Raw genomic sequence first — 10,092 nt, forward strand, 5'->3', positions numbered from 1 at the left:
GTTTGGTCACATTCCATGTCCGACATTACATACACACTAAAAAAAAAAAAAAAAAAAAAAAAGCACTCTCTCACCTTCTTCCACCTCTCTCTCTCTCTCTACTCATTTTCTCCCTCTAACACCTTCCTTTCTTGGCTCTTTTATTTTCTTTGTTTGCACTCATTCCCCACACTAAACGGCATCATTATCGGAGCCCAAATATCATCAGGGCACACAGGCTCGAAGCAATCTCCCTCTGAAGCAAGAGAGTCTCAATTTTCACAGGTACGCCTCCTCTCTTACTTCTTCAATGGACTTTTTGATAAATTTCACAACCTTTTGATACAAAACTTCAATGTGTAGTGGCAGACGGTGTAAATTATGCATGATTTTAAATTCTGGGTTTTCTTTGAAACATTCTGGTATTGCTGTTTCCCTTTGTTTTCTTTGATTTGAATTAGGATGATGTTGGAATGAGACAAATTTGGATTGGGATTCACAGTAAAGTTACTTCCTTTGGCACACATTCAAAGTTTGTTCTGTCTTGTATTCTGTTTGTTTTTTATTCACCAGAAGTAGTCATTCTTTTGGTTATGGGAGTTTGTCAGAGCAGGTAAAATTCAGCTCATCTACTAAATGCTTATCTGTGTAGTTGTTGAATTTTTCTGAACTTTTTTCTTTTCTTTTCAGAAGTGTTTATATTCGGATAATGCGAACGGATTTACCATCATCTGTTGTGCCACCCCTTTTGTTAGCAATTGGGGTTTTGTTCTCAATCGGTGAACTTTAAGTTTCCGAGGGATTGGACAGAATTGGCTTGATAGAAATCAGGATACATGGAGGAAAGGAAACTGAACTTGAATGCACCTTTTCTGTCCGTGAGGCGGATTGCTACAACACCGGTGATCGCAGATAGAGAGAAAGAGAAGATAGTGCAGAGGCCCGATGGGCGGCACTGTCTTCCTCCTTATAAATCGGACTTTTGCTTGGAGCAGGTGACAGAACCGGTTGCAGTTCCTTTTCACTGGGAGCACATCCCCGGAAAAGCCAAAGTAGGCAAAGAGGCAGAGGCTACAGAGGAGGTTTCGGTTACTCCTAGGCTTCCACCCGGAAAGCTTATAAATGTTACAAAGCAAAGTTCGGAAAGGGATCATGGAGATCAAAATGGGGCAAGATCACCGCACTTTAATGCGTATTCTACGAAGGAAAATGGGAAGGAATTGAAGTGCTCAAAAGAGGTAATGAACCAGAGAGGAGCCTCGGAATCAGAGGACGAGGATGATATTTATTCGGATGCACTTGAGACAATTTCCCCTACAAAGTCTTTCTCCTTGAACTGTAGTGCAAGTTGTCGGAGTCAATCTCACGGTGCAGATGCAAAGTCATCTATAGCCTCCGCTGTTGATCCACAAACCCGGGACTTCTTGATGAATCGATTCTTACCTGCAGCCAAGGCAATGGCTTTGGAGACACCTCATGCTGCAAAGAAGCAACATACAGCTGCACCTGAACAGCCAAGACAAATCACGAGGGTAATCCGTGAGGATACAAGGCCCTTACCAAAGGAACAAAGGTCTCAAATGGAACTGCAACACAGACAATATGAAGAGGAAGAAGAAAGTGAAGGGGAAGATGACGAGTACGATCCCTCTGGCTCTGTTTCAGCAAAGGGTTGTGGGTTGTTTCCCCGCTTATGCTTGCGAAATTCTTTATGCCTCTTAGGTCCAATTCCAGGGATGAAAGTTAAGACCCGGGCTCTCACGTCTTCATCCTCTGGGGTTGCAAGACCTGAAAAATCTGCTTATGGTTGGTCTCTTAGCCAACCACTCAACAAGGTTATTAAGAAACTATCACATCTCTATTTTCGTTCATTTATTGTCCTGTAACTAAATCATATAAATTACTGACATATTGTATGGTTTTAATTAGCATGCTTGGGATGCTGCTTATAAGCGCAAATCAAACTGTGGAGTCCAATCAGGTGAATTGCTGAAGTTGGACAATAAGAAGGCTGGTGAGTCCAATCGCTTTACACATTCTGGTGATCTAAAGAAAGGTAGCTCATCTCCCTTCGGGAATTCACGAAGGGCTTGTGTATCCCCCTATCGGAATAGAGCACCTTGTGGAGTCAAATCAGCAGAATTGCAGAAGTTTGACTACAATCAGGTTGGTGAATCCAGTCGCTTTACACTCGTTGGTGATCTAACGAAAGGCAGGTTATCTCCCTTGAGGCATTCACGAAGTGCTTGCATATCCCCCTACCGAAATGGAGCACCTTGTGGAGTCAAATCAGCAGAATTGCAGAAGTTTGACTACAATCAGGCTGGTGAATCCAGTCGCTTTACACTCGTGGGTGATCTAACAAAAGGCAGGTATTCTCCCTTGAGGCATTCACGAAGTGCTTGCATATCCCCCTACCAAAATGGAGCACCTTGTGGAGTCAAATCAGCTGAACTGCAGAAGTTTGAGTATAAGAAGGCCGGTGAATCCAGTCACTTTACACACTCTGGTGATCTCAAGAAAGGTACACTATCTTCCTTGAGGCATTCACGGAGTGCTTGCATATCCCCCTATCGAAATGAGGCCCCTCATGGAGTCCATTCAGCTGAACTGCAGAAGTTTGAGTATAAGCAGGCTTGTGAATCCAGTCGCCTTACACATTCCGGTGATCTGAACAAAGGTAGGTTATCTCCCTTGAGACATTCACGAAGAACTTGCATAACCTCCTATCCAAATGAAGCACCTCGTGGATTCCATTCAGCTGAATTGCAGAAGTTTGAGCATAAGCAGGCTTGTAAATCCAGTTGCCTTACAAATTCTGGTGATCTAAATAAAGGTAGGTCATCTCCCTTCAGGCATTCACGTAGCACTTGCATATCCCCTTACCGAAGTGAAGCACCTCGTGGAGTCCATTCAGCTGAATTGCAGAAGTTTGAGTATAAGCAGGTCGGTGAATCCAGTCGCTTTACACATGCTGGGGATCTAAACAAAAGTAGGTCATCTCCCTTCAGGCATTCACGAAGTGGTTGCATATCCCCCTACCGAAATGAAGCACCTAAATCTCCATTTCCAGTAGCAGGGTTTCTTGGCGTTCCCAGAGAAGAGAATACCAAAGCCAATAGTAAGTTCAATTTGCATAAAAAAGGTGGTCACAGCTCTCAGGAAGTAACAAGCCTTCAAAGAAATAATCAAGGGCCAGGCTCTGAGAGCCCTATCGTTGAGAAGACGCTGTATGTAGATACCGTAAATGTTGCCAAACTATCATATCCGAATTCCAGTTCTTTCGATATAAAAGAACAAGTAGATTGTGCTGGTGAAGATTTTGAGACCTTATTAAAGAGAAGAGAGATGGAAGAAACTTTTTCTGCAGAATCTCCGTTTCAAGACATCAAATGCCTGAATAATTTCGAGGGTGGTGGCAAATCGGAAACTGAAGTATTCGAGTCTGTTGATGACAAATCATCTTCATTATGTGACATACCCCACTTCAAAGGCCAAATAGTTGCAATGAAGGACTCTCTGCTGGGAATTGGTCAGGAAACTGAGGCATTTAACTATTCAAACTCTGGTGCTAATGGAAACCTGGATACGAAAAGTGGTCAGATTATACCTGTACAGTCTCTTCTTCCCCCACCTCTACCAAGATCACCTTCCGAGTCTTGGCTTTGGTCTACCCTTTCGTCAATTTCTTCGAGAAATTCATTTTCACACGCCCATACGAAAAGGCTGGAATTGGAGACATCCTCCATGAGTACCAAGTGGGAAACCATTGTAAAAACTTCCAATTTGCGTCATGATCATATGCGCTACTCTGAGGTAATAATCTCACCATCTTTCATTGTCACATTATTTTGCATACACTAGAAGTTTTCTGTGACAGACGGAGCTCTAACGTTTTCATCTACCTTGACAGGAATTAATTACTCATTTTTCTCAGCAATCCTAGAGTTAGATTTGCCCCAGTCTTCCAAAATTTTCTTTTCTTTTGCTGGCTTCATTTGAAGAGTTTGTTTGAAGGCGATCGGAGGTAGCTAACACCGGCTGGCCAATTTATTTTTGCGGAGGCTCTCTTCCTCCAATTGCTTTTGCTCATTGTATACTAGGTGAGTGACTTGGTTTTTCCACATTTTGCATTTACTTTTTTCTAGCTCCAGTTGAGTTCTTCTCTTACAGATTCCTTGTAATTGAAGTAATTCCCATATCAATAGCATCAAATGTATTGGCTTTGATATTTTTAGCAGGTTAATCACTCTAAAGATGATCATTCATTTACATTTTGCTACTGATCATTAAAAGATTTGTATATTTCAGTTTTGTAGTTTATTTGCTTGTGTAAAAATATTTGTATATCGATCTATTTTGTGATGGCTTGTCCCCAGAGCTGGAAGGCTAGTGAAGTATATAGGATGGGTTTGTCCCTAGAAGGATGAATTCAAAGACATCCTCCCTGTTATGCTATAGAAGCCCCATGTTATTTTGTGGACTGTCCGACAGTGAGACACTTGAAATGAAACCCTTAGGCAACTTTGAGAGCCCATGCTTGAGTGCCTCAAAAGGCTCAAATGGTTTCATTAAAAATATTATTGTATGATCTTCGAACGTAATCATGTGATATACTAATCTGTATTATAATATTACGTAACGGTGTTTCAATGTTTGCAAAATAATTTTTCGTTTTATTATTTTAATTGACACGAGAAACATGGACTTGTCTATGCACGGATTATCTATTTCCTCAAAAAGGACCAAGTCAATTACTATTTTCAATTTTCAACTTTTTGTACTTCACCTTTTAACTCGCTCCACATTAATTTCATATTTAGTCAAGCAACCAAAACATTATAGTACTTTTAATATTTTGATTTAGGTGATATTTACTCTAAAGTTAAACTTGAAAGAGTAGAATATAGTTTGTAATCTCAACTCAATGATGAGCGAGGCATTGAGCATTAATATTTTTAGGAATAATACAAAGCAATCCGTGTGGAAGAGGAATACAGAAAACATAATATACAATCAGAACCAGACTAGAACTAGGAGTAGAACTTGGACTTGGATTAATCTTCAGTATTAGGCGTGTCTATATTGGAGTGTGATTGTTCTGCAACAATTGGAATCAGACTTGGTTTATCACTCCCCTGCAAAATGACCGTGTGACCACATACGGGAAGTTTGGACAGCAAGAACGAAAACCGAACAACAGATAAACCCTTTGTAAGGAGATCAGCCAGCTGGTCTGTGGAAGAGACATAGTCGTGGAGGAGCAAGAGGAAGATGTAGTTCACGAAACAAAGTACGATACCAAGAAAGAGCAGCAGTGGTGTATGCAAGTTGGCGATACTCAGCTTCCGTACTTAAACTAGAGACACCAAGTTGTTTCTTTGAGCTCCAGAAGATGAGATTGTCACCTAGGAAAATGCAATAGCCACCAGTAGAGCGTCGATCATCAGGGTCACTAGCATAGTCTGCATCGGCATAGGCAGTGAAATGAAGAGAACTGGGGCAATATATGATGCCATGATTGGGGGTAGCTTTAAGGTAGCGGAGGATTCACTTAATAGCAACCCGATGAGTTGTGGTTAACTGTTGACCCTAAAAATTACAAAACCTACGTGGCGCGCAGGCCGAGTAACTAGTAAGCTAACTACGTCCTTCGGTTGAATGCGGGGCGTGCCAACTCGTCGGCCGAGCTCGGCCGAGGAGTAAAATTTATTGATGTCGCTTGGAGCGCGTCGTTGACTTCTGTATCTTGCGATTGCGACCGAGGAAGGAACGCTCTCGGTCTCTGAGTTCTACAGCCTGAAGACAAGGCTGCTAATTCTGCGGAGTTCAATAATCGTCGGAGCCCGATTCGGTCACCGTGATTATATTCGTAAGAGTATAAGCACGTCGAATCGAGACCAAACTGTATGGGCACAGGTACTCGAACGTGATGTATGTCTTGATGGTAAACATAGTTCGGCCGTCGGAATGCTGAACCCTGAAACCTACTTGCGAGTATCCAATCATAAAATAACTCGGCGTCCTGTACGCCGAGCAATGCGATTCGTAACACCTGACTATGCCGGAAAGGCTAGCAAGGTGACCTCTGCCAATAAAGGTTCGAAAACCCTTCTCGGCCGAGACTTAGATAGATAACCGGTCGACCTCGACGCAGTGCTGTTTATCCAAACTGAAGGTGCTTCTCGGTCGGCTGATTATGCGGCAGCAGTGCTGTTTATCCAAACTGAAGATGCTCGCCGGGTGCTTCCACAGTGCTGTTTATCCAAACTGAAGTTGTGTCGGCGGGGAAAAGAAAAGGAAAAATCTCAAGGTGTTTGAGAGGTTTTGCGCAGGGCAATTGTATGCTGATTGTGAAGGTCATTTTCTGTTGCATGATCTCTGGTATTTATAGCACCCCATTCCTTGAAACTGATTCCGATTTGGATTGGGAGTCCCTGTCCCATTTCGATTCTAACTCGAACAAACCTACCCCCACTGGGATTCTGAATTTTCCTTCTTTTCGGGACTCCATTCCTTGCCGGTCGAGAATCCTGGTTGTACTAGGATTTCTTCGACCCTTTTCTATTCACCCGGACTACTTGGGATAATATTTGGCCAACCCGGCCAGCTTGCCTGGGAGTTATTATTCGGCCCATAGTATTTATCATCACCTTGGGCCGAGCATATCCTGCCGCTCGGCCCAACAATAACATTTTGGGCCCAAACATTGCCCCCTCGCTTCTGAGGTCGCCGACTGTTAACTCTTGGTCCGGCCTCGACCTTGAAGAAGCGAAAACGTTTATCGCTTTTTGGACTCTACTTCCTTAATGACCGTTATTCCTGCGCATTTATGAGACATGATTGCACTCTCCTCGTTGCCCCCAACGCATGGCCACGTGTCGATTCTACGCCGTTCTCAAAAGCTTTCAATCGTAGGCCTCGAAACCGTGCACTAACTGAAACGCCTTATCCTCATTAATGCATTAAAACTGACGCCGCACGCAATCGTGCGTCCTAAATTTTCGACTCCTCGATCCCCTCTTCGCAGGTTCCCCAAATATTCGAAATGATTGGGAACTTTTTCCCGGTTAAATTTTCCCCCAATTTCGAATTCCAGTCGTTTGATATTCATTCTGAAAAGCCTATAAATACCCACATTTCTGCCATTTGCATCTTACGCTTTCAGAAACTCCAAAATCTCTAATTCCTCATCCTTGTTCGCTCAAATCAAACCTTCCAGTTCTTCCGCAATTATTTTCTCCAGTTCTTCCGAATTCTCTCCTACCATCTCTATAATGGCCTCCTTTATCTCGAAGCTCTCTGACGAGATCAACAAATGCAAGGATTTCATTGATCGGAGCGCCGTTAAGACGCTGCGATTTGAAAATGACATGGCCACCACTCACCAGATTTTGGGCCCCCTTTTTAGAGACGAAGTACCGTCGTCTGTTACTAATCTTCTCAAGGAGCAGTGCCTAACACCCCTGCTTCAAGGGTTTGACTGGTCGAAATGGTGTTTGGCTCGGCCTCAAGGAGCTTGGCCCTCGACCACCACAGCCTGGGCCGCCTGGGTGGACCGAATGAGGTCTTTCTTTGGCGAGGAGTGGAAAGCCCTTGGTATCTATGATGCCATCCTGCTCTCGACCATGGAGATTACCATGGACAAGGAGCTGCTTATGGCGGCCCTGACTCTATGGTGTTCGGCCACCAACACTATGGTCCTTCCATTCGGCCCCCTCGGCCCCACGGTCCTCGATATCTCGGCAATTCTTGGGACTTCCCCCTCCGGCCTCCCAATCGACGCCGCTCTCTCTGGATGCCCTTCCCTTCTTGACCTGAAGGCGCTTTTCGACGAGCGAGCCGTCGAAACGCTCGGCCGAGGCGATCGGGAGACTTCAAAAGAAGAAGTTCAGAAGCTTCATAAGAACTTCTTCAACTACAACACTCTCATCCTCCATTTTGCTGGCCAGGGCGAGGAGAGTCTGAGGAAGGGAGAACATGAAGCCTTCCTTTTCTACTAGTACAACAAATTTATTTGTTGTACCAGGTCGAACAAGTGCTTGGTCGAGAACATGCCGGTGGCCCAGGCCTTGGCCAGTGGTCACTCCCTGGCGCTTAGCCCGGCTATTCTTGCCAACCTCTTCCGTTGCTTGGCCGAGACGACCATCAACAAAATTGACCCGCACCAGAACGGACCCCTCTGGGTGTTTCAACTCTGGCTGCAGGTCTATTTCTCCACTCTTCGGCCTGAGGTCCCTGCTTTCCAGCGCTCGGTCGCCCTCGGCCCCCAACTAGCCTCTCGACCGGCCCCTCCGCACCGGGCTGACGAGGTTCTTAAACATTTTTTCGGTCTCGACGTCCTTTCGGACGACGAGTTCCTGGTGTGCCGGCGCCAGGAATACCCTGACTCAATCAGGCTCCCGACGGCAGCTTGGGCCGAGTCTGAGGATGCAGGCCTCCGTCAGTCCTGGGGGTCGTTTGTCCTGACTCGCGACCTTCCCCTAGGTTGCGATGCCCGCCGGGCTGGTTGGGAGGTTTACCATCCCCAATTCGTCGCCCGGCAGCTTGGCTACCTCCAAGGCTGCCCCGTGCCCCTTCTCATCTCTCGTTCCCTCCTGAGCCGGGGACGTCTTTCTGGTTCTTCCGAGAGGGAGTGCCGGACGAACGAGCAAGAGTTTCAGGAACGGTGTAAGAAGTTCCGTCTTCGGCCAACAGTTCCGGAGTCCTTGGGCACCGACACTTTCGGCGACTGGTGGGACGCGTACACCTGTGACTTCTTCGGCGCCGCGGCCGAAGATGTGGTGAGCAGTCTTTGGCGACCGGCCGAGACCAGCGCCCTCGACCCATCCTAAGGAATCGGCCCAAGGTAAGTCTTTCCGCTCCTTCTCTGTTTTTATTATATTTTTCCTGTTATTAATCACTTTGCTCTTCAGGGGGTCGTGGGTCGAGGAAGGCTGAAGTGGTCGTCGTGGTGGCGAGGGCGAAGAAGACGCCTATGAAAAAGACCTTCACCTCCGAGCGGACGGTCCCAGCCAAACACCCCCATCGAGAGGCCGAGCGGGAGGATGATGCCCCTCGCCCTTCTAAGCGCGTCAAGAAATTGGCGAAGAAGGGCGACCGGGAGATTCATGTCGTTCCTAGTGATACTACTGGGACGCCTGCTCCTGCCGGCTCTCCTCCTGAGACCACGGCCAATCTTATCGCCGCACCAGCCCCTGCTTTGGAGCCGGTCGTGGCGCCTGACATGGGGAAGTCGGCTGCGCCTGCCGAAGCACCCTCGACTCCAACGGTCGTTTTGGAGGTATAATTCGGCTTCCACTTGTTTCTTTAGGTTCATGGTCATCATGCTAACTGTTTTCTCTTTTTGTTCAGGATGTCGAGAGCGAGAGTGACGAAGTCTCGCTGCAACGCCGCCATCGACCAGTCAACTCTCCTCCCGTCCATCCTCCTCCTGTAGTCGAGGCGACCGCTCGACCACGCCCTACTGCGGCGGATCGTGGCAAGAGACCCATGGTCGATCCTGAGGCCACGGCCGAGTCACCGATCCACCCGCAGGACGAAGACCCTCCCATTCCTCCACAGGAAGTCTCTTCGGCCTTTGTAAGTCTCGCTTTTTGTTGTGTTGATTTTTTTTGTTACATGTTTTTTCTTAAAAAAAACTATTAAATGTCAGGTGCCCGAACATTCATTTCACCGGCAATTTTATGCGCCGAGGGGTGTTGTCTATATTTCCTGGCCGCCGTCGTGGCCATCAAATGTAGATAACCTCCATCGGCCGCGTGAATTGCGTGGCGGTCTAAGGCACTGGGCTCGGCCATTAAGTTCCCTGGGTTTGAGCAATGACCCAGAGGGCATGGTCGAAGTCTCCTCTCGGCAGGTCTAAAACAACTCCCCTTTTTCTTTATGCACTACATCACGACATCTCACTTTCCCTCACAAAGTTTTTTTTTCTTTGTCGTGCAGCCATCGTGGGAAGTGGAGCTCGACGCTCTTCTTCAGAGCACGACCGGTGAGGCCGGCTCTTCTGCTGCTCCCGCCGAACCAGCGGGCGCCGTGCCCGAGGCCGAAGTCTTCGTGAAGCTGCACGAAGTCCTATCTCTTAATGCCTCCCAAGCTCTCCAATGCAAGGGC

The 10,092-nt window shown here is 46.6% G+C and overlaps 1 protein-coding gene across 4 annotated transcripts; it reads left to right on the forward strand.

Moving 5' to 3' along the window:
* On the forward strand, nt 1-4,643 carry LOC137726575 (uncharacterized). Of its 4 annotated transcripts, none has more exons than XR_011067649.2 (5): nt 18-264; nt 670-1,814; nt 1,909-3,795; nt 3,893-4,082; nt 4,359-4,643. XR_011067649.2 is itself a non-coding variant. In XM_068465510.2 (5 exons), exons 3-5 carry the CDS (start codon nt 816-818, stop codon nt 3,923-3,925), a joined length of 2,919 nt encoding a protein of 972 aa, XP_068321611.2. In that variant the 5' UTR covers nt 138-264; nt 441-592; nt 670-815; the 3' UTR covers nt 3,926-4,318. The 4 variants fall into 4 exon arrangements, 3 of the variants coding, with proteins under 3 accessions (XP_068321610.2, XP_068321612.2, XP_068321611.2); XM_068465510.2 differs by lacking the exon at nt 4,359-4,643 and adding an exon at nt 441-592 and having other exon boundaries at nt 138-264; nt 3,893-4,318; XM_068465509.2 differs by lacking the exon at nt 4,359-4,643 and having other exon boundaries at nt 1-264; nt 3,893-4,318.
* Nucleotides 4,644-10,092: the final 5,449 nt, after the last annotated feature.

The sequence above is a fragment of the Pyrus communis genome, chromosome 5, assembly GCF_041283825.1.
Source record: "Pyrus communis isolate YQ-2024b chromosome 5, ASM4128382v1, whole genome shotgun sequence".
Lineage (NCBI taxonomy): Eukaryota > Viridiplantae > Streptophyta > Magnoliopsida > Rosales > Rosaceae > Pyrus > Pyrus communis.